General features: G+C 37.2%; 1 protein-coding gene across 1 annotated transcript in view; it reads right to left on the bottom strand.

Moving 5' to 3' along the window:
* Positions 1-25,314, bottom strand: part of ITPR1 (inositol 1,4,5-trisphosphate receptor type 1) — a 2,510,606-nt gene that overhangs the window by 329,366 nt on the left and 2,155,926 nt on the right. Inside the window, exon 49 of the mRNA XM_044076407.1 lies at positions 7,958-8,133. Coding sequence (XP_043932342.1) covers positions 7,958-8,133 — 176 coding nt within the window. The remainder of the gene's footprint in view (positions 1-7,957; positions 8,134-25,314) is intronic.

The raw sequence follows: 25,314 nt of genomic DNA, 5'->3' as shown, positions 1-25,314 counted from the left end.
TAGCACATTACTTCCTCCACAATAACCTCAGACAATAAATGATGGCTTAATATACTTACCATACATACTGACTAAATTAACCCAGTTGCAGAAATGTCTGAAAATCTCTCTCAACATTAATGCCTCCAAAAGTAAGACTATGCTTTTCTCAAAGTTTCATTAGTTAGCAACCATTTTAGATGTGGACTACAGGCAGAAATTCCACAGTTCAGTTAAATTACTGGAAGTCACTTTACACCATGCACTCAGATTTAAGACATCAAATCCATAATCTTAAGACCCAATCGAGAAATGAGTTCACAGGGGGGAGGGGGAGACAGAATACAACAGAGGCACCACTTTCCAAGGGCACGCATACTTCCTTGCTTATTCTTTATTGGTAGTGTTTTGGAAATCTGCATTAAAGGTAAAATATGAAGCTAGAATGAAGACAGCACGGCATTAATAGGTTTGTCACCAATCAGGCAACTAGGTCACATAAATGCACTCTGCTCAAAAGCCTGTGTGGCCCAAGTAACAGTGTGATCCATTTGAGAAAAGTTCATACTATCTTTATATCCCTGATAAAAGCCAGGCATTGCCCACATACTACAATATAAACTTCACTGTAGCCCCATTCATTACATTACAATTTTGTGGAGCTCTACCACAGTGATTCTAGTGTCAGCTACATGGTGTCTGGAATATACACACTTCTCTCTTACAAAGCATGAAATCTCCTCTACGTTTACATTTCAAGTCACCCATTTACACAAAGCCCTGACCTATGTTTGTCTTGACCAACTCTTTCCATATCCTCCTCCTCAATTGATTTTACCTTTATCTGTGAAACTTACAAGTGACACATTGTAATGTTCTCGGACACAAATTATCAGATATGCATTTTAGCTGTATATAAGAACACAGTTTGATACTGCACACGTTATTTATATAGCCACACACTATCGCATTCAGTACCTAGTTCTGTCTTAAATACATGGCATACAATCTTAGCCTTACATCCAATAGATCTACTTGGCAGCAGTTTGTTTAGGTAAACTTAAGTGCTTACCCTCTCTCTCCAAAACAATGTCCAAAACTGTGCATGTAGGACTTCTTTGCATGATACTGTATTTATACACAATGTATACAGTGTTTTTTCTGAAACTTTTCTCCTTGAGCTTCCAATGAAAACAGGTTATGCACAAAATGTTCTCCTGTGCCATAAGATGATTCTTGCTGAAAAAGTATGTGTCATTAGAAGTTTGTGACCAAAACATCTGCCTCCTGCTATGAAAGCATGTGAATTGACAGCAGCCTGGCATTTCATCTCAGTCAAAAAAGAGATGAGTCCTCTTTCTAATGAGATGTTAAACAAGTTTCTATCTGCTAGAGTTGGTGGTAGCTTGGGATTGTGTGTGGGTCTTAAAAGATCCCATGGCAACAAAAGAATATGGGGAGTTCCCCTATGTCATGGCCAAATTTATACCAGTAGTATAACCATGAAGAGATAGGGAGGCTGGCATAATGGTTACAATATTTGCCTTTCAAACACAAGATGCAGGGTTTGATTCTCAAGGGTTACTTGGCTAGGTTTAAAATGGCCCACAAGGACAATTACCCTAGTACTAATCTATGAACCTAAGAGAAGACTAATTTGGTCAAAGATAAATACATGTATTAAATAGAGAGTGACAATCATGAGAGGTGGCGAGCTGATGTGGCACCCTGACCACATGCAGAAAAGTGGGGAAAAAAGAGGTTTTGATAATGACAACCAGATACTAATACATGAAATTATCAAGAGTCATCAGAGAAGATGAGAATTCACTGCTAAACTGACAGAACTGAAAGGCAGCTTCAAGGGGACAACTTCCTGGCCAGCAAATAAATTCATGAGCAACTTTGCTAGGCTTTCAAAATCCTTCAGGCTCAGAAAAGGTCAGAGTCAAAAGCCTCACATTCTAGGGTACTGTCAAATCATATGCCTCCATAGCAGCAGAATTCTATGTTGGACATAGAATCTTCTCATAACAAATACTAATTTTTTGTTTTTCTTCTAAATGATTCTGTAGCTCTGGTAGCTCTGGTAAAGTTAAATATCTCAGAACACCTCTCTGTGGAGAAGGCACTCCCTTCGGATAAAGTAAGCTTTGAGAATCTGTTTAAAAGAATCTGTTTGCATTTGCCAAGTAGTAGAAGACAACAAAAACATGTTTGAGTTCTTGTACTTCATGGAGCCTCCACCTACACATAATACACCTTTATCCCTATCATACAACAGGATTAGACCCATCAAATTCTTGTAAGGAACCAACCACGGCACCAGGAATATAATAAAATAGTAGTCTTTTATTAAACGATGAGCACTTTCATGCCCAAACTGAGCTCTCTTTGGATACAACAGGATTAGAAGAAATCTAAGCACCCTAATAATTTGCAATTAGTACTAAATGTGGTTAGCCTGGGAACACTAACTGTAAATTAAATAAATTTTGTCCCAACATTTTTCAACTTTTAGCAATGTTAGGAAGCTGAAAAACCCTCAACTTAAGAGACTTGCTATCAGAAATATCCCAGAAAATCAACTCACGTCTTCAAAGAAATATTCTTTATTACCACTGTGGGTGTTACACACTCACTATCCCGTGTGAAAATACTTATGAACAGCACTCAAGCAGCAGTCATATTTGGAATTCCCCTGTTTAATTAAGAAAGCATAAAGCAAACAACCAAAATCTCCTGTATACTTCCATTCCCTGAGGATGTTTTATGATACAGAAGCTGCTAAAACATCTCAGCAACTCAATCATAACCTTTCATTGTTTCAGCGTGGGCAGCTTAATATGTTTACCTGCTGATACACGTCTAATAACCCTCAATGCAGTATTTATGGGGCCTTGTTTGGTTGGCAGAGTGGCAACATAAAAACACTTTAGCAGGAATTGCACAACTACCATCAGCACTCAGTAAGGTATTTAACTATTTATGTCATAGCCATATCAAGTCAGCACTCCTTGTCATGGACTAACCCCACATTAGTTTTTCACTAACTATAAGCGGTAAGAGATTAACAAGCCTGTAGTATTGTCCTCCTTTTTGAATTCTCAATTTCTATGGTTAACAAGACTCGAGACATATTATATGTATATTAACCTAACAAAAAAAAGCTTTTATGCATAGGATGCTGCTAGTCAATTCATACATTATTTTCTAACTTGAAGCAGTGAGCTACACAATACTGTACAATTACTACATACAACATAAAGGCAGTCTAACATTCTGCAAAACCATTCATAATTTTCAATAATTTTTAGGATGAGAATTCCTTTCTAAAATAGTTATCAGATATCTGCATTTCTTACCATCAACATCTTTATTACAGCCCTGTCAATTTCTGTATTACTTTACATTATACCCTTTTACATATTAATTAGGGTCTGTCACCAACGAGCGAGGTTACATTTTGATTACCCTTTAAAATTTTCCTATTACTAAAGTATCTGTACTACATGGAAGAACTATCATTATGTAGCACTGGTCAACTACTTAAGCATGACTGACAGCACATTCTTTGTGACAGGCCGAGTGAAGCTAAAAATATCTTTCAAAATATATAGAAAAACTTTACCAAACAGAATTAAATTATTTAAGTAAGCAATGCTGAGCTGAAGGGATAAAGCCATGAATATGACCTAGGTAAGCAAAGTTTGATTTGTGGAAAAAAAAAAAAGAAATGCACAGCAAAGAAGCAGTTACAGAAAACAATTGTGAAAAATATTTAATAACTTCACTTCTCCAATAAGGGCTTTCAAGAGTTTAACAGAATGTAAAAACTGGCTACAAGTTTGATTAGTGCGCAGACGTCTGTGAACTAGCAGGGGAAGGTTGAAGTGGCATAGCTTAGTCAGTTAACCTTTCTCAGGGAGGGGCAAGTCCAAGTGCTCAGTCCCGCTGTAGAAATCTCAGGGCAGTCGAGGGGGTATATCTCGTATACGGAAGCTCAATGATGATGCTGCTGCTTGCTGGCAAACATCCCTTGTGGGGGGAATGGCACTGCCCTGCATCAACCACCCTCCTGCATGAACCACTTTCCAAGTACACATGAAATGAGTGCAAGGGTGTAGGACACAAAAGAAAAAAATATGTTAACAACCTCTGATGTCTGACTCAATGATGTCCCCCCCTCCCAGTTGACCCTCACATGATGGGAAACAAGTGGGTTAATTAGCTGCGTGTGAGGACACATTGTCAGGTAGAAGGGGCATTGTACAACTGAAAAAAGAAAAGGTAACATTAATTGTAGTAAGCATTTTTGTGTATGCCTTCTGTCTATATGAAACCATTTTATTTGTATAACTGTATTTGCCGTTAATCTTATAAAATGAATTGCTTAATTTTATTTACTTCAACTAAGTTCTATTACTTGGATTTAAAAGTTTGTAGTTTATTTTAATGGCACATGTCTTGAACTGATGCACTATTAAGTAATAGTTCCTGCCGTTCAAAGAAATGCTGTTCAAGCTATTGCTACCAGGCAAACTTATTACTGTTTGCTTATTTTATGAAGCAAACAGTGTAGTAGCAGTGCTGAAAAACAGGAAAAGGGAACACTTAAATGATCACTAATCCTTCCTGGAAAACACTGACTGCATATATGTTTGCAAAATTATTTGACTTAAGTTTCAGCTCTTTTGGTAAGATATCACAGAAGGGGAATGGTCTAAAAGCAAGGAGGGAGAAAATCTGGTAAGCCAACACCTCTGCTCTGCAGTTGCTCAGTATAGTGTTGTAGCGCGTAGTGTTCATAGTGGCAGGAGACTGCACTTACCATACAGCTAATCACCTGATCCATATTATTTAATAATCAGTGGTGTGGAGGGATTGTACATCTAGCCACTGCATAAACAATATAAATAGCAATTGTTGATTAATATGCCCATTCCTCACATTCTTCATAATCATCTTCTCTGAAATTACCACCCAAGTCACTAGCTGACCTTACAAATCTGCTTTTGTTTTAAGCTTTGAAACAGTTTGAGATTTCATAATACTGCAACTTACACATGAAGGATGCATACTAGCATAATACATTTAGTAGAATTCTTACAAATAGAGAGAGAACATAATCCTTACAGTGTAACATTTTCACAAGGAGTTTGGGTGTTACATCATCCTAGAAACAAGAACACAGCTCAGGTAGGGCAAAGGAGGCATCTGCCTCAGGCTCAAGGAATTATGTGCGTGCATATACGATCTGCAGCAGTGTTGGATTGGTATTTCTGAATGCTGGTACAGAAATTAATTTGCTGTCAAGAATCAAGTGCTAGCTTCAGCATTTCATGTGTGGTAGAATTTGTAGCAAGTATCTCGCTACAGTTTTTAAAGGTAGAAAATACTTTTTTGAGCTCTAAAAGTCATACTTGAGGGGCAGATTTGGCACTAGTTATGGAGAGAGGTGAGGAATGCCAGATCAGAGAGAAGACTTTTTCCTCCTCAATTTGGATTTTAGAGCAGAAATCAGGACATTTATTTTTCTTGCTTAGAGTTGAGGGGCAACAGAATGTGGGTACTAGATGAGCACGCTATGGCTCTGTCTACAATGACAGTTGCAGTGAGTGAATGTGTGTTACTTTCTTTTCACATCGCAAGCACATTTTACACCCATGTCTATCAGCTCTGATCATTATACCCATTAAGCAGTACACATGCCCCAGTCATCACAGAGGCATGCTTCATATAACCATGTTAAGATGTAAATTTGCCACCAGGGTATCCACTTGTCTTTAGATAACTGCCCCAAAAGAAAAAAAAAACAAGGAGACTTATTGCATCAAAACCCCATCACCACTAAATTCCTGATGTCTTATACCATATACATGCAGTTATCTCCACAATATTACTAAGAAATCAGAATTCTGGCAGAAATTGGGTAAACAAGGGAAGTCACTCTATACAAGCAGATCAAAGATATTCAAACAATGAATATTCACATACCAAGCTGTATCTTCCTTGGAGAGAATATTCTATGGCTTACAAACAGTAAAGCTTTCAAGGGAAATTAGAATGCTTGTAATGAAATGGAACCATGTAAAGCCCATTCAAAGCCACATGCCTGGCACTGGAGAATAAGGATCTAACTCAGGGAATGCAAATTCTGTAAACTATAGATGCTTAGTGACACCACATTTCAATAAGTATACAGCTGTAGCACAAATGCGAAGCATGCATTCATCTTTTTCAATGCATTTTAACAGAGTTTAGGTGGCTCTTAATGACAGAAACCAACAGCTGGCCAACTACTTGCACAGAACTTATTTAGGAAGTGACTTCACATTTTAGAGCAAAGCCAGTATCTGCAGCACCTTGCAAAATATAATTCTGATGCACTAAACCTGGAGTAACTAATGCACATGCATGGTATGAACATAGGTTTAATCTGCTTTGGACCTCAAGGGGTAAAAACAGAAAATGACAAAAAGACAGGTTAAGCAATACCTGGCAGGCTACAGAGGGGTACTCCTTAGGGGCTCCTTTACCTGTGGAAAAATGAACAAGCCTCTTTTTACATCAGTCTCAAACCTTTACAATGTACTACTTTATTTAATGTTTATTTTAATGTATCAGGTTGGTCTGACTGGTTTAGCCTCTGAAACCCTGCATCGATAAAGAAATGAGTAATGGTAAAAAAATACAATGGACGAATGGGTAAATATTAAACAGTGTGCAACTCTGTCTTGTTTATCTCAAATACAGTCACACACCAAGTAAAGGACTATCTTAATATTCCAGCACAGCATTTAAACCCAGTGGTGGTAGGCATATTGCCAGAGTTATGTACATACAGTACAAGAAGTGTGGGCTAGGGTTAGTGGGTCAATATATTAACAGGGCAAACTGTCCGATAAACATAACATCCATCAGAAAATGCAATTTAAAAAAGTGGGGAAGAAAAAAAATGGTGGTAAAAAAGGAGCTGATCTCTGAATGTGAAGCCTAATATGTCCATCTTAATGTAGAAACGTCAACAATCTAAACTGAGCCACAATTCTGCAATTCACATAAATGTAGAACACAAGGACAGTCAAGGCCAAAGTATTTTAACAATGGAGTAGCTTTGCCCTTTAAAATTTCTTGGGCAGATTTTATCAAACACTTTACAGTGTAACAAAAAAATGTCAAGGACTGGTACAACCTAGTTCTAAGACAAAAATTACACTCATCACTTCCATCTAATTCAACTTCTACCCATAGATTCATCCTTTTCAAATTGTCTCACAAATTAACATAGCAACTGACCAAAGATCCTACTTTATACAGAATACAAAGTCTGACAGCCAAGTCTTGCTGATAACAGCTTAGCATCTGTTGTGTTGAAGACTACTGTGACATGAACTTCCCCTTTAGTAATTATATTAATTAGTAACTATATTCTGGAAAAGAAATATGCATTGCACAGGTGCTTGTCCTAAACATTTTGTGAAATCCATTAAAATGGCTACCGATTTTCCTTTTCTGGTTTTCATTAAACATAGATTTTGCAGTGGTAGCTCTTCTATACCATCCCTCCCTTGAGTATCTATTCCTAAGCATTTCATTTTAGACAATATAAAAAATATGCAGTGTTAAACAGCTTTCAAAGGGCAAGATGTTACAAAATCACAAAGCAATGGAGAAACTGGTTTGCTCCTCAGAACCACCCATTAACCTTTCAGATGAGACCACAACTAATTGTGCTATGGATTCTCTCTATCCCTTGAAGACTGGTGTGTGTGCGTATTATGTAAAAATAGTTCTTTTAGAGAGGGCCAGAAATAAGCCAAAAGAGTCTGTATACATAAAAAAAAAAACACTAAATCAAGCTCAACATGGATATGTTCCAACATTTTAGTTAAATTGCACAAAAGCAGTTACACAACAGTAAGTTAAAAACACTTAAATCATAGCATTAGTGCTGCATTTTCATTAAAATACTTACATTAAAAGTGCCTAATAGAAATATAGTAGGTTCTAAACCAATTGAAAATATTAGGCGTAAAATTGTCGAAGCTATCAATGCTCGAATGCCATGAGGCTTTGGTAGTGCCAATACGATCCCAAAAGACAAGATCATAGCCATCCAAACCAGAAGTGACAGATGAGGGTCTAATATTCCTGTTAAAAGAAAAATCTTATTAGAATAATTTACACAGGAAAATTAATATGTAATTTGAGTCACGTGCTTAGAAACATAACCCCAGTAATAGCAAGATCAAATTCCTCTACTTAAACTGAAGGTGAAATCCAGTAATAATGTACCGCAAAACATCAATTCAGAATGTACCCATGAACCTGCATAATGAAATGAAAATGCCAGATTACCCCTTGTATTTAACAGACACTTTAAATCAGTCAATTCACTATAGCATGAGCCTCTGCCCAATGTATCTGACCTTTGCATAGTAAACAATGTCCTGAACAGACTATGAAAGGAGAGCAGAGAAGGTTGCTCTCCATAACAGCAGATGAAGGAAGGAAAATAGTTTGGGACAGTAATCAAGATGGGTCTTTTCTAGCTATATAAGGCACCAGAATAGGGCGTTTTTCATAAGCAGTAGACCTGATGCACAAGTCAATGCTGGCCCTTCAGTGAAGTAAAGTAAACCTGGATATAACAGGAGTTCAGCTCTGTCTGTGAAGCTCCAAACACTCAGTATGCAGACAGGACTAAATCATGCAATAAAAAATGTATGTACTTTAAAACACAAGCTTTTACAGAACACATGTACTCTGGCCCACTGTGCTACCTAACTGGCCGACTTCTGGTGGTACAGCAGCACAGAATAAACCAGGAAATGGACATCAAGCCTGCTAAGGGGCATTTAACTAAGAGAAGTAGCAAAATACAAACCAGATCAGCACTGCAGTCCCTTGTTTTAACATGAGATGCCCTCTGCTGCCAAGGGGAGATTTTAGAAAAAAAAAATACTAAGCTTGCCAAGAAGGACTGCCTCTCTGACTGCTGGACTTTGCATACACAACAAAAACAGAACTACAAAGATAAACTAGAAAGAGGTCAGCTGCACCAGGGGTATGTGAAGTGCTACAGTACGTACAGAAGGGAGAACACGTGGGATAAATGGACACTGGGAGGGATGGTGGTCAGAAGACAAATGTATAGTAAAGAAAAAATGCATCAGACATCTGAAACTGCCAGACTGTCCTGTGGCCACAGACGAGCGCTGGCTGAAAGCACAGGTGAAAAGCCCAAGTTTTAAGCAACTCAGGCTTCACTAATCAGGAGTACTATTACAGAGAGAAAAAACTCCTAAACTACTACATTCAGTATGTCAGTTTTGAATGATGCATGCCATTCAGGAATTTAATGAAAGAGAGAAAATAAGCCCCATCTAGAGCAAGTTCAAGAATCATCGATTACTTTTTTCCCCATTTTTACTGTGTGGGGGGGGGGGGTGTTGCATCAGCATTAGTCAATGCGACCAAACTACCTACATTCAATGTTAACTCCACCAAGTAAAAATCAGTTTTTTTTATAGACTTAAGGAATCCAAGCATGATTCAGCACTACAAGAGGGCAAAATGGTAACACACTAAGACAACTATGGCAATCCTGTAATGCAAAGCAACATTTTCTGCATGATGTATGCTGCAATTCCTGACAGCCTGGGTTTATTTTAGTAACTCGAATTTTCAGAAACTCGAAATTCAGATTGTCGGGATGGTATGACCAAGTTTTTGGAGAACAAAAAAAATACCTTTTTTCTACATTTTTGCAGGAGGGAAAGCACCCCTGCACCCACACATCCCCTGTATACTATTACATACCAACTTCATGATCACACTACGATGAGAAAAAGAACAGATTCCTCAATCACTGTACTGCAATCTCCATGAAAAAGCTTAGACTTTTCAGAAAATAAATCATATGGTCTCGACCATATCAATTTCGAGTTTTTGAAAACTCAAGCTTCTGATAAGGCTACACACAGCCTCAGTCTTGTGTCCTGATATTGTGCCTGAAATTTTCTTTATCAAAATATAACACAAGTTGTACAGTTTCATCAAAAAGCCTTGGTTAACATAGTCACTAGCTGCCTGGCTGTGCCAAAGCAAAGTGACATCAACAACAAAAAAAATTACTTTAACTACTGGTCAGATCTACTCAAGTTCATCTCATGGGCTAGAATAGTCTTCAGCAAGAATGGAACCGGAACGTAGATCACTAGAAAAGGATGGGATGAAAGATAAAAGGGCTACAAACCTGTGAACTACCTGCTCTAACATTTCCTTATACTAGATAAAGATGACAGAGGCGGACATAACACACACACATTGAAAAGATATAACAGAAGCAATGGACAAAGAATTGCTACAAAATTTTACAGTGATTTTTATGCAACTTTCATTAGTGATGTATGATAAGAGGTGAAGCTCTCATCTTCAAAAGACAAGAGGAACTAATTTTAACTTTTAATAACAGGACTAAACTAACAGTGCTGAAGTGCTGAATCCACACATTAGCAGGCATGACCCTTCAGATCTGCAGGGTGCTTAGAAATTTAACTGCAAATGCTATCTTTAAATCCCAAGTTATGGGCTCTTTAAGACGCACTGAACTGGAAACTGATATTTTCAGGTGATGCATCACAGGATCATCAAATGGGACAATCCAGGTTAATAAGTTACCTATGCCAGGAGGAAGCTCTGCAAAAGTTGACCCTAGTACAGTGCTAGAACAAAAAGAAGTCAGTGAAGTGCTGAGGCAATGGAGAGTCAACAGCCCTTTAATGGAGGACACTTCTCATAACTGCAAATTCCCAATGTTTCACAGAGGGAATGTCTTTTTTCCTTCCATATCAATGGTATGCACCACATCAACTGGTCTAAAAACAAGCCCTGCAATCACTGGCTTCCATATACATTTTTTTATCTTCAGTTTCTGTATTCAAGGACATGCACACCTCCCTTTGGTATATTCTGTGAAAGCACATACTTTGATTACTGGGTCAGTGGGTCATCATCTTGTAAGAAACTGCAGCAGAGAGGAACAGCAACAATGGTTAATGCTTGTGCATCCTTCCCAGTCTGTGATGGAGCGCTGTTTGCTAGGGGGTTGGTCTGGGTGGGAAGATTATGCCAGGGCTGGGATGAACCTCCACACTGCTCCACATTCATAAACCCCAGCTCTTCCTCCCAGATATGGTCAACCAAATCTTGGGTGGTCTATCCAAAAAGACTTTAACCCTGAATGGGGAAGCCAGTTTGGCCTGCCTAAACTCCTTTCTATAAGATGAAAGCCTAGGCAATGACATCTTATGCAGGGAGGTATCAGAGACTGCTGCTGCAGTCGGTCAGTACCAGTCAAAATAACTGAAGACCACAAACCCCCTGAAGTTTTTTTTTTTTTTTTTTTTTAAACCAAGTGAGCCCTTGAGCCTGGACTCAGGTTGGATAAACATGGACAAATGAAATGCACTCAACAGATCTAAACCCTTAAACAGTAGTGAAGAATGGACTACTGCCCGGACTGTCCAAAACCTTACACTTCTTTGTCAGATACTTAAGTGGACAGTTGCTTTTGTTTCTTGAACCTACACCACACAAGATCTGCAGAAAGAACTTTTGAACTTGAAGGAAAGTATGACATCATATTCACTGATTTGGAAATCTTGACAGAAAAACAGATGAGCTTGGAGGATAGGACCTGTGGAAGGAAAGTTTGAATTACAAGATACCCACAAGAGAGGAAGGACAAAATTATACCTTTCACGCACTATAAATTGGCAAGCAAGATCGGGATGCATGCTGGACAAATAAAAGTTGAGTAGGCCTTACAGATCTCACATTCTAGATAAGACAGGGAATGTTACATAAGCATGGTATATCCTGATACAGTCAGAGTTGTGAACAAATGCAGATTCCAATACTGAGCTGTCTTACAAGGGAAAATCTGTAAGTAAGTGATGTGTGATACTATTAGGAAGCAGAGAGCACAGTTGTTGGTTGCCACGAGGCAGTGCCACATGTGGAAGCTTAGACTTGGCCTGTTATACTAGCAGTGTCTCAAGTGCTTTTTCCTGACTAGATTGAAGACATTTACTGATGCAAAGGAGGTGGTATGAGCCATATAGGACTGTAGGGCTTCCAAAGTTTGAGGGGAGGATGGGGGAAGTAAAGAAGTCTGAAAGCACAATATAAAGGGGGGTTACAAAACAGTACTGTTTAGAGAACATCTGAATTGGAAGTATGGATTTTCCAATTAACCCTTCATTATCAGTTTATTTAAAAAAATAGGTGGAGCTATAGGTTTGACAGATTTACTGAAAAGCGCTCCAAAACAGCAGTTTGTTCTGTTGAAGGACAGAAGTGACTGTTCCATTCATGAAGTAATTAGTAAGCAGGACATACAAGAGGCTAAGATATCACAGTACTAAAACAGTGGATATGATGAGGGGAAAACGAGTAATATGACAGATGGGGATATAGATACTAAGTGGGAAGGTGTAATGAAGATGACTAAACATGCCATAAAACTATGTCATTTTACAGTCTGAGTGGAAATGTCTTCATGAATGTTTTTATACTCAAAGGTTGAAGATGCTGAGAGATGCAGAGTCCCATAGCTGGGGATGCAAGGAAGATGTGATAGCCACATAGGAACATTTTTGTACACTGTCAAATTTACATTGCCTTTAGGATAAACTGGCACACGCTGTTAAGGCTCAGAAGTTACAAAAAAAAGATCATGCTACTGAGCTGGGATAACGACATTCAATGCAACATTTTCATTTGTTTGTATTTTTTTCTGGGGTAAAGCACTGATCGCCATGGTCCCCCTTTCAGACACAGCCAGGGAGCGGTTTAAGTGCCACCCTATTTATGCTGGTGCCAGTAGCAAACAAACCTCAAGAGATGGAAGTCTAGGTTGAGCCTAATGGTACAGGCAATTTTGATAGAGGAGTTGGAGATTACAGAAAGTTGATTTGTAAAGAAAACTTTATGGGAAAAATACATATCCAAGTGGATTTCTTGGAAAACAGCCAGGACAACAATTTGGAATTAATGCAAGACGTTAAGGGGAATGACCCTGGACTAGAGAAAAACAACAGGTTTCCTTTTTAATCTGACAATGGCATTAGTAATATTACACCTCTTCTATGAAGACACAGAAGATGGATGTTAGACTGAAAAGTAAAACTTTATATCCTTTCATTCTAGAACTTACCAAAGAGATGCATCCATTACCTCTTTATTGGTTTTATTGTTTATATGACTGATGGAATAAGCTTAAACTATATGACTGATGGAATAAGCTTAAACATACAGTTCTGATAAAGATTACTTATATTTGTTAACAGACGTGCCTAAAGTATGCCCCTGAAAGACTGACCAACTATGTACTGTAACATGAAGATGCGCATATATACTTTGCTGTTGTAGCTATAAACACACTTTTATAATGCTGACTGTTGTCTGCAGTAATTGCTGGATGCAAAAAGAGAGACAAATTCAGGAATTCTGACAAATGTTCTGCTTATTCATCTATTATTTAAAAGAACCAAGGCACAATGGAAACAACACGCTTATGTCTTCAAGCAGAAACACAGCCAAAGACTGATTTTGCTCAGTTGCACAAGTCAGCAACACAGAACAATTTATAGCAAAAGGAAATGGTCAGAAAAAAAGATCTTAAACCTTATCAAAAGTTGTGAATGCATGCAAAGTAAAAATTGCAAACAAGTAGTTAAGAAGTGTGAAGACTAATTCAGAGTCAGATAATATAGCACACCATCATAATATGCAACAGTCTTCTTCTTTTGGCTTTTCCCAGTTAGGGGTCACCACAGTGGATCATCTGTCCGCTCATTGGCAGTGGAGTTTTACGGTGTTGAGTTGCCAGCCCGGTGCCAAACCTTCCACAGAAGGGGCACACATGCACACACTCACACCTAGGGCCAATTTGGAGTGTCCAATCCACCTACTGCATGTTTTTGGGATGTGGGAGGAAACCCACGTGACCACAGGGAGGACATGCAGACTCCACACAGAAGGCACCCCAGCAGAGAATCGAACCTGAGAACCTCTTGCTGTGAGGCAGCAACGCTAACTGCTGCACCACTGTGTCCACCATCATAATGTGCAACAGCAGTAATGATAAAACAGAGCCGTGACATGCATAAGACTCATGACAGTTAAAATTCAAGCCCTGTGTACTAAACATGGCTATAACCATAGCAGAAACTAGGACCCAGACTTTCATCATTTTGGGAGAAAAAGAAAGTGCATTACTAGTAATTTGCATATCTGTGAGTCATAATATAAAAATGAATGTTTGTAAGTAGTTTTAAAATGGAAAAGAAAATTAATCATGGTACCGTGAGTTCAACAAAGTAAGAGCCTCTGCAACAAAACATCTATTAATACTACTGGCAGAAGCAGCTCAGAAATAATGAATTGTTCAGTGCAAACTAATTATAGCTCTGAGTGTACCATTTTGCCTGAACATTTTTTAAGGCAGTGGTGCTGAAAATTTGTCTGTGTGCACATTGCTAACTTATTCAGGCAGTCAAAGCTATTTAGGACCAAAGTAAATGGTGTGAGAATACAAAAGTAAGGACTACAATATCATATTACATATATATATATATATATATATATATATATATATATATATATATATATATATATATATATATATATATATATATATATATATATATATATATATATATATATATATATAAATAACAGCACTGGATCTGGAAGGAAAGTCTAGGCTGTGGGAAGTTGGGCATCACAGCATATAAGCACAGAAAGACATGCACATTAACAATTACAGACCTCTCTCAGCTGCTTTACAGAACAAGTTATTTTACAACTTGTTTACAGGATTGGACAGCTTTCCAAAATGTCATATTCAAATAATTCTGGATATTGTGCAGTACTGAAAGCTCCATGGAAAGTACCAGTAGCAGTCATGGGTTTAACTGAGCAAGAATTACAAAGAATGGAAGGTTGAACTGTCATTAAGAAACTGAATGTGTACATACAAAGACTGAAAATTATGGTCCAGGATGTGAAGCAGGACAAGATTAGCATAAGCATTGTTCCAAAACATATGGCTTAAGTGATTGAAAATGAACATTACCTGTTGCATATAGTTGAAATACAAAGAACTCGACATTTGGCACAACCGAGTATCGTATGGAAACCACAGATAGTGGCAGATAAAGCAAAATGAAGAAAGCCCCAGGTTGCGTGCATTTAGGAATCTATATATTTCTAAGACTTCTGTTTGGCAACCTATCTGCATCAGCACTTGGAAGAGCAGTAACACAACTGAAGGCCTGACAAATGTGGGATCTGATCTTGCTAGTCATTAAACTTCAAAAAACTGTGATTCATGCAAATATCAGTGAATTCTTCTACTTACCAATACATCTTTGAAGCATTTTCGCTGAAGGGGGCATTAGCCTCACACCCTAAGTATACAGACTAATTCTGAAATAATTACACCTCAAAACGCATGTTTCGAGGGGTACTCCATTCGTAACATAACTGACGATCTGTTATTGGGAGGGGTAGAGGGCATATACAAGAGACTGATATAGCTGAAGGGAGTCTGACAGCATAATTTTGAAGAGTGGATCTAAAATACGAGTGATAAATGTGAAATATATGAACCTTATTCCATTACTAAGCTCAGAGAAACTCAAAGCAATACTGTAAATCTCAAAGCCAGAAAACAATTGGGCATTAATGAGACTGTCAGGAATTACGTAGTATCTTGTGGTTTATATCCAATCTGCCAGAATTAATTTTGCCTGTTTAGAAAACTACTGGAGCAAGCAGCAGCCTGGGAATGCAGCAATGAAGAGGGAGAGTTATGAAAATAACTTGTAACACAAACTGCAATGAAATACTGTAATGTAATAAAAACAGTGCTCATGCACATGGATACCAGTCAGAAAGGTACAGCAGCTGTGATTACAAGGAAAGCAGACTGCCTATGCGTCAAGAGACATTTATAGATATGCAAGATGTGATCAAATAGAAAAAAAATAGCCATAATGGATAGATGTGGCATTTCATAAACTGTTTATTGCAAAGTAGAAAAAGTGGAAGCAGACCATACACCCTTCCAAGTATATTGAGAAAGTCTTTGTAAAGAAACAATGGGAAGAATCTGCATGGCTCCTAAATACACAAAACTCAGAAGGTTGATGATTTTTGCATGAAGGTGTTTGCACATATATCTTTATACCTCAACTAGACTTCAGATTACAGAGTTTACTCTTCTTATCTACAACTTGAAACAAATACAGATCAGGTAAAGAGTTCTGATGCAAGTAATCAAGGAGAATGAAAACTATACAGAATATTATAGTCATAAAGTAGCAGAAAATATTCTAAGAACCAAGTCAGCAGAGGAATGCAGAAAGGAGATTTTTACCAACTGGTAATGAATTCATGTAGGGATATAGTAACTATGGAAGGGCGGCTAGAATGTACTGGATAAAGCTATTACAGGAACCAAGGTACTGGGAAGGAAAAAAATCAGGTGGAAAAGCAGAGTGGCAAGTGGCCAAGCAGAAGTTTGGACTGCAAGTTAGAGATGGCCTTCCTTATCAGAGACAGAAAACAGACAGACCGAGAACTAGAGTAATATTAAATGAAAGACCAGCTCTGGCAGCATTTTAATTCTATATAGAAAAGAAAAACATGTAAAAATGGATATTAGGGGTATAGAAATTGCATTACAGCTAAACAATCAGAAGTGGTTAAAAAAGGAGAGAGAACAGAAAGGCAACTTACAAAGGAAGAAAGGGAAGAAATCCGTAAAGTTCCCAACTATGCAACACCACTCAGAAGGTTGAGGATTTTTGCTTGAAGGTGTCTGCATATGTATCTTTATACCTAAACTACATGTAAACTGGCTTTTCCTCATGTAGACAGAAAATGCTAGACATGATTGTGAACATGAGGTAACTTCCAAGATGTTTTCTGTGTGTAAAATAAGGTGAAAGATTCTGAAAAATCCTTATGCAATACTTCTGAAATGCAGGTGGATCAAATGGTTGTAACTAAGGAAATTATTCTTTTGAGCTCAATTGCCTAGACCTACTAAGGCCTTACTAAGTTTAATGCTACTTGCTGCCAAAAAACAAACTGTTAATCAAAATCTAAACTAACTGAAGCTGGAGTATTGAATATTATAAAGGAAACAAAAGAACTGGAGGTGGAGTTGGGAAGAAATTAGACACTCATCTGTGCTAATATGTCTGGCTGAAGTTTCTGCACATAACTTTAGATTAACCTGTGTATTACATGCCAGCATGACTAGTTATGATATTGCAAATAAGTTCTTACATGTTGATTTATAATCTGTTTGTGCAGAATGTTTTAAAGACTTGGTGTTCCTTTACATTTCTAAAGGAGCATATTTGTGAAAATTCTAAATACAGACGGTCTCAGAATCAGATGATCTGCAGATAGGGTTGCCAGCTGTCCGGTTTTGATTCAGACAAATTGTCCAGTTAAAAATTTAAACTCATGAAGTCCGTTTTTTTTTTAGAGGAGAGAGAGGAGAAAGTAAATGTATCCAGCTCCTACTACACAACAATGAAATGCTTTTAACTTCAGTATTCCTGGTAGCTACATAGTTTAGACAGTACATACATTAACCTAAGTGGCAGTGATGTAATACAAATGGACAAATTTTATTTTCTGCTATACGGATTGTAGAGATATCACTGGAAGGCATTTTTAGCTATCATTATCCTACCAACTAAAAGAAATCTTATAGCAAGATTTCACTCTGCCAACATTGCCCAGTGTTGCATTGTAGTACACTCAGACTGATTTTAGAACTTCACCATGCAGTGTAATACTGCTACTGATTTGTATTATCCTCATCTACTATGGACCACATTGAAAAATAAAACTATCTCTTTGCCATGTTCAGTGTGATTTCTTTTCCTACGCGCATCTCTTCTTAGATCTAGAGGCTTGAGTCATCTTTCATTCAGTCTTATTGCCATTTTACAACTGCAATAAAACATGTCACCTGTTAGAAAATCCATTCATCCAACCCCCTTATCCCATTTTTTTTAATATGTGACATGTAAAAAAAAAGAGTGGGGGTCAGTCGACAGTACAAGACAAGATCTTAAGTACTAGCATGAAATATCCTAGGGCAGTAACACTAACTCACAAACTAATGGACACGCAATCACTCCAGGCACTCCTAAACTGAAACTTCTAATCGAAGCACGAACGAAAATATAAATGCACCATATTGACACTTTTCATCATACTGGTACTTACACCAAGCAGCCTAGCAGTGCAATTAGTGCCGCCCTGTGTTCTTTTTCCTTTTTGGCGTCCCATCAGCTGATGTCACTGTGATGTCACAAAATAGGGTGGGGCATGGGGAGGAGGGGGGGAATGGGAATGGGTTGTGATGTGTGTGGTGTGAGTTTAGTTTGTTTTTTTTTGAAACCTAAGTAGCAACCCTATCTGCAGATGTCATCAGAATGTTCACAGTTGCTGTGTGTTACTGCCAGAGGTGGAAAGACAGGAAGGTACTTTAGTAACCAGCTGTTAGCTAATTTTCAAAACATGAAATGAGAATTAGAACTGAACAGTTGTGACAGTTAATCTAGTCTACAAAAGAGACTGCTGAAGATGCATGAAGTCAATTGTTGTTAGTTAACAGCCAGTTACAATAGCCAGTTGCAGATGTCAGTTGTTACAGCTGTACTGTGCAGTGGATATCCAAAAAAGATTCATCAAGAACTGTAAGCCTGCCTTTGCTCTGTTTTAATAATTTAGTTTAGATTAGGGACAGTGTTCTTTAGTTGTGATTTTCCTAACTAATCAGTGTTCTTCTAAATGATAGATTTCTATCCTTCAGTATTGATTTCACTTTCCTGGTGACTGAGTTCTGTTTATTGGAAATTACGCTTTTATATTTTTATTATAAACTGCGGTGGTGCTGCGGTAGCGCTGTCACCTCACAGTAAGACGTTGTCCTGTTCGATTCTCAGCGAGTGCGTCTTCTGTGTGGAGACATGCGTGAATGGGCATACCTTCATTGAAGGTTGTGCGTCAGGGCTGGCAACTCGGCACGTAAAAATCTACTGCCAATCATTAGTGGACCGGAGTTCTGCTGAGGCGACCCCTAACCGGGAAAAGCCAAAAGACACAACTGTTTTATATTTTTAATCATTTTGCTTATTATTAAACATTTTAACTTGCATTGCAGCTGGTAAATTGGTGTTTTCTTTATGATTTCAGACCATTTACACTTGCTTTGATAATTTCCCAGGCCACTCAAAGCCTGGCTGCTTTAGGTCATTTGATATAATTTGTTTTAACATCTAATTCTCATAAATGGACAGCCCTTTAAAATGGCACGTAGGCTCCCTGAATGGTGGCAGTGTGTTACCGTATTACTTTGCGGAAGGGACACAGCTGGAAATATGTCAGGCTTTCCCAGAAGTGTTTGGATGTGTGAGATTTAATTTAAGTGAGTATATCAGAGGTCTTAAACTGGGACGCATTGCTCTGAAGTGTGTAATAAGGAGTTACATTATGGGTGGACAGACATATCCAGTCCAGTCCCAAGTTACAGAGCATGTTCCTGTTTTGCTCAGAGCAAATTGTGAAATATTACTCCTAAGTGACAGTCTCACACTAGAGTTAGTAGTGAGGATTGAAACTCGTTAGTTAGTGACCCAGGATAGTGCTGATCAAATTATTGCTGGAAGTCCAGTGAGATATTATCTAGATATCACAAAGTATTAGAAAAGGGAAATAAAAAAATGTCATTGAAATAAATGGAATTTACGGGAACAAAATGTGCAGAATAATGTTCAAAAGGATTTTTAAGGTTGAAGGGAATGCAGGAATTCAGCAATTAATGTAACACTGGAATGAATGAAAATTTGTTAAGGAAATATATGTAAACTGCTTAAAAGCAGTGGAAACTTACTACAATTTTTCTGTTAATGCATGTACAGCCATGTTACCATTCAATGTGCGATTATGCAATAAAGATGTTAAAAAAAGAGAAAATTACATCATAAATCAACTTTGTACTACACTGGACCTGTAAAATCTTACCTCCTGTCCCTACTAGCAAGAGATGCCATCAGCAAAGGCATCCTTTTTGCCCAGTGGAAGAATGACAAACCCTTAACGGCTGCAGCATCCAGTAACAGCAGATGAGCTGCAATCAAATGGCAACAAAATTTACAGATTCATAACAAATTTACCTAGGTGAGAATACCAATACCATACAATCAAGATGGCCAACACAAAGTAGCTCCCCAATATTCACTAAATTATACCGAGATACTGATCCCCCATTCTGCCACACACATTATTAACATGACATTACACAACTTTAAAAGTCACTCCAAACAGCCAGCTCTGCAAACCTCACTAGATCAACCACAGATTCGCTCTCCTGTCCCTGTAGCTCTGGCAATGCCTTCCTTTCATCTTAAATAACTTCGCTACCTATGCTAAATTCAGATGTCACTTCAAAGCCTCCCTCATCAATGACTCATCTTGGGCCACGTCATATAACTTGGCTTACACACTCCACTAATTATCAGCATTAACTAACTTTCTAACCACTGCTAACCATATACATATCTTGTAAATATGTGTATACACAGTCCTCTTACTTTTATTCTCTTCTTCCTGTCCAACTCATTTCCTGTATTTTGCACAGTCTAATGACTGATATGTTAGTGTGTTTGCAATGCAAGACTTAGGACTGTATTCACATAATTGTGTCTACATATTGTACCATTATCATTACTTGAAATTCATGCATTGCTTTGTCTGTACATACCCTGAGCTGGGTATAAAAATGGTTAATTTAATCACTGCTCTATCCTTTTAGACAAGTAAAATAAAGGTGCAAGGGCTTAACTAAATGTGGTCCTTAAAGTTTATTCATGAACTATTTCTTTGTATTTGTTTTACATAATTTTTCTGATACACAATGGGGTTCTTACAGGATATTATCAATAAAGACAACTCCTACAGCATGTCTTACATTTTTTCATATTAAATCATACCAGAAAAGTTGGCGTGGACTGCAGATGCACAGTTATCGATTGTGTGTGTTAGCCTTTCGTATAGCCATTTTTCCTACTCCTTTTTTAAACTACAAATTAAATGTGATATTATATTGAGTCTAATACACTGCATGTGATCAAACTGACTCTCTCTATCCCTGCAGAAACACTGCAAGACTTCAGTTTGTGGAGTTTTTATTTTGGAGGGGGTGGTCTTGATTTTGTTGTACTGGAATTTCCATTTTCAGAGCATTATTAATAGACAGTAGGACCGGGTCTTGGGGGGGGGGGGCACTAGCTGTTTAGCTTCCCTCATCATTGCCACTACGAGACTTCACACTGCTAAACAGATACACTGGACAACCTCTAAAATGGTACTAGTAATCAATGTACTGGCATGCAGTTAAGAGATACAAATTTCACGTAGTTTGTCTCTTCATTTTACTGATGTGTAGCACATAAAACTGCATCTGTATGAGATGTCAGAGCTATTTACATTTTGGAAATGACAAGCATACTATTGATTTCTTTGAGAAAGATGTTTTGGCATTTTATAGCATGAAAATGGGTATACATTTGATACAGTAAATGCAGGCACCTCCCAATTTTATACATAAAAATGTATTACATATAAATCTGCACCAAGTAACTTTACTATTGCAATTGAGATGTTTTTCTTTTAAGATTTTGCAAGTAAAAAAATGCAGAAGTGAAATGCGGTATTCTTGCTAGTCAATATAAAGCTTGTGATTCAATTTATATGCAGTGTCTAGACAAACCAATACTTTTGAAATAACCTCTTTCAGATCCTGTCTGCTTTTAGCATTGTGACATCATTTGGTGGAATAGAATTTAAACCATTAGCTAACCTTTTGATAACAGGGGGTATATATAGTAAGAGATACAATCACTTCATGGTCTTATACTAGGTGGCCAGGATCTTTTTTGACCCATTTCATGTTTTATAGCCAAGTAGGTAAGAATTTCACTTTTTCACTAAGGCTCTAGGTCAAGAATAGCTTTTTCTTTCTTTTTCTGTAATAGTCTCTCTGAAAATTCAATATCACCTTTTACTCACAAATCAGGTCATTCTAATTTGTCTTGAGATAACTTTTGTACAGATCACAGTATTAGCTTTGAGCTAAAGGCTAAACTCACAGTTTCTTAAAGTAAAGTATATAGAGTACAAGTTTGATCATTAATCTAATTCCAGTTTATAGAATATCAAGACAATATTCCACTAGATATTTGTTAGGGTCTGTTTACAAATCTATAGTCGAGAGATATTCTTATTAGTAAAGGGGCATACCCGGGAAATGCAAAAGGGATAAAAATGTCAACACTTTGAAAAATTACATTTCACAACTTGGTAAACTCTGACCCAGATAAATGTATTTAATCTTTCAGAATTAACTTAGATTTACTACACTCCACAAAAATCAATCTATAATCAAATCCAAAACAGGTGCTAACTATGCTGAGTGGATTGCCGTCCCAACAAAACTTATAGCTTGCCTTCTTAAAGTCATATCTCAACTCTTACTGATTACAAATATTTTACGTGAACCTTTGCTCTAGACTGCCACTACTGAAGTGATACCCCAACTCCATGTTCAAAATGGCAAAAAGGGGTTGTGGATGGATAGACTGAATTACAAGACAATACATCAGATTTTTGCATCACATATCTTAAAGAACTTGCATATTGATATAAACAGTGAAGATTTACTAAATGGCTTCATTCTGAACATGCTGCCAGGTCATTTAACCACCAAATTAAATATGGCTATATATTCTGAGGAAATTCAAGATTTAGTCCCACATCTTAAACCAGGAAGAGCTCAAGGACGAGATGGTTGACGATTCCTTCTAGAAAAAAATCAATCATCATCTATTCCCAAATTCTCCTAAAGTTATATCATTTTATGAAGTAAGATATTTGCAATAGATATTGAACACAGTCAAAAATATATCCTCAAACCTACTGCAGACCTCCTCCTTTATAAAATTTATCTCAATTATTCACTAATAAATGTAGATATTAAAATATATACTGGCATCCTAGTTTAAAGATTAACTTTATTAGCTGGCCAAGCTATTTCAAAATTCCAAAAGTTAAAAAACACCAGCAGCTAAGATTAACGGACCACTTACTATGACCAAAACTATCAGCAATAGAATAAAACAGTAAGCTACCCGGACACATGGCCAGGGGAAGTAACTAAAAATAGGAATTTATTAATGCAAGGTAAGTGCTTTCAAGACTAATGTCACTTCTTCAGGCCATTAAAATAATAAATCAATTTGTAATTTAAATACTATACTTAAAACAATTGGCCAGTGATCCATATTATCAAACAAAGAAACCAATCACAACACAGTTTAAGGTGCTCCATTTAAATAAGTAAACTGACTGAATATTAAAGTAAACCAATATTAGGTTTAACATACACTCACCTATCAAACTCAGCATAACCTATTAACCATTTCAGGAAAAGGACTCAACATCTAAATAAACTGAAAATAAGATGACGACTTTTTGAACCTGAAAAAACTATCCTATCAGTGTGTAAAAAAACTACCCTACAAGTATGTGTAAAAATGAATAAAAGCCAATAATCAGAAAGAGCTAAACCAACATGTACGACACTATTAGACTATTAAAAATGGAGAACTCGATTGCTTACATTGCCATATGAACATGTGAAGCAATGAACATATCCAAATAAGAGCTGGATCAATTAAAAGAAAACCTTTCACAGAAACACATAGTAACATTGCTTTAATAGGTTATGCGTTTTGACTTTGTATTTAAATTACAAATTGATGTTTTATAATTTTAATGGTCTGCAGGGGTGACATTAGTCGTGAAAGTGCTCATCTTGCATTAATAAATTACTGTTTTTATTTACTTACCCTGGCTGTGTGCTGGATTGCTTACTGTTTTATTCTATTGCTGATATTTCAAAATTCCAGTCAGGTTACACGGAAATGTGGCAAAATGGGACAAAAATATAGTGTTTAGGCTGATTTTATATTAACACTTAACACTGGAAATCAGTTTTCATATGATGCTAGTAAAGCATTTGATCAGTATATATTCCCTTTTTCTGTATAGTATTGAAAGAAATTTACCTTTTCAGACATTCACATTGTCAGAGATGACATGATGAGGGGTGTCATTTTGTGCAATCCTGCTTCCAACTTGCCTTGCTATAAACAGTAGGCTGACAGCTCCTGTAAGATCTTAACGGATACTAGGCCATGAAGACCTCGGTCATCCTACCTCTTTATTCTAAGAGCTTTCTTTTCTAAATATCTGTCAGAACTTCACGCTAACAGGCCATAACATTTTCTAGTATCACTGCAGATGGCATAATTTTATACTTTAAAAATTGAACATAAGCTATTCCTTTTTTGCTGGATATTGTTGACCATAACAGTAGAGCATCAAATTTTAAATTAAATATTCACAAATCAATTTTGTTCTGTATTAGGACACTTAAACTAGGAGTGAAACAATACTCACACATTCACATTTTTTTTTCTTTTTACTTCACACTGAAAAAAAATTTAAGCTGGAGTATGGTACCCAGAGAAAGCCCATACAAAACACTTGGAGGACATGCAAACCCTGCAAAGAGGGCACCTCAGCCAACGGCTGAACTGGAAACCCACTTGCTGTGAAGAGACCATGTTCCTGACTGTACCACTGTGTTGTCCCTCTTCTAGATCATTTAACCAAGATTTGTTTTCATCTAGTGTGTATAACTTCAGCTCAGTTCAATTTGTGATGAAAGTGTAGATAAATACAGAAGAAAGTTGTTAATGTGCCTTCAGTATAAAAGTATGGTCTCTTCTAAAATAGTCACAGAGATGTTTGTAGAACACAGTTAATTTTAACCTATTTATTGCATTTGATAACTGGGAAAGTCCACTGGGCCTGGAATGAGTCCATTTTCATTGGAAGCCCTGGGAGAAAAGCTCCACAAGATAAAATACAAAGAAATATTAATACATCAGAAAAAAGTTCATAAAATACATACAAAATGTGATCATTTGCATAACAGCTGACATAAAGCAGTACTACTACAATAAATAAAAAAACTAGTAAAAAAAATATAGCAGTTAGAAAATAAGTAGAAGATGGCATAAGTTCAAACAACACATGAATGAAATAAATCTACACAGCTCCTAGTGTGCATTCAAATAATGCAGGAGTGTAATACATCTGCAAGGC

Source organism: Protopterus annectens, chromosome 7.part0, assembly GCF_019279795.1.
Source record: "Protopterus annectens isolate FY-2018-M chromosome 7.part0, PAN1.0, whole genome shotgun sequence".
Lineage (NCBI taxonomy): Eukaryota > Metazoa > Chordata > Ceratodontiformes > Protopteridae > Protopterus > Protopterus annectens.
This window is presented reverse-complemented; position numbering and strand designations above follow the sequence as displayed.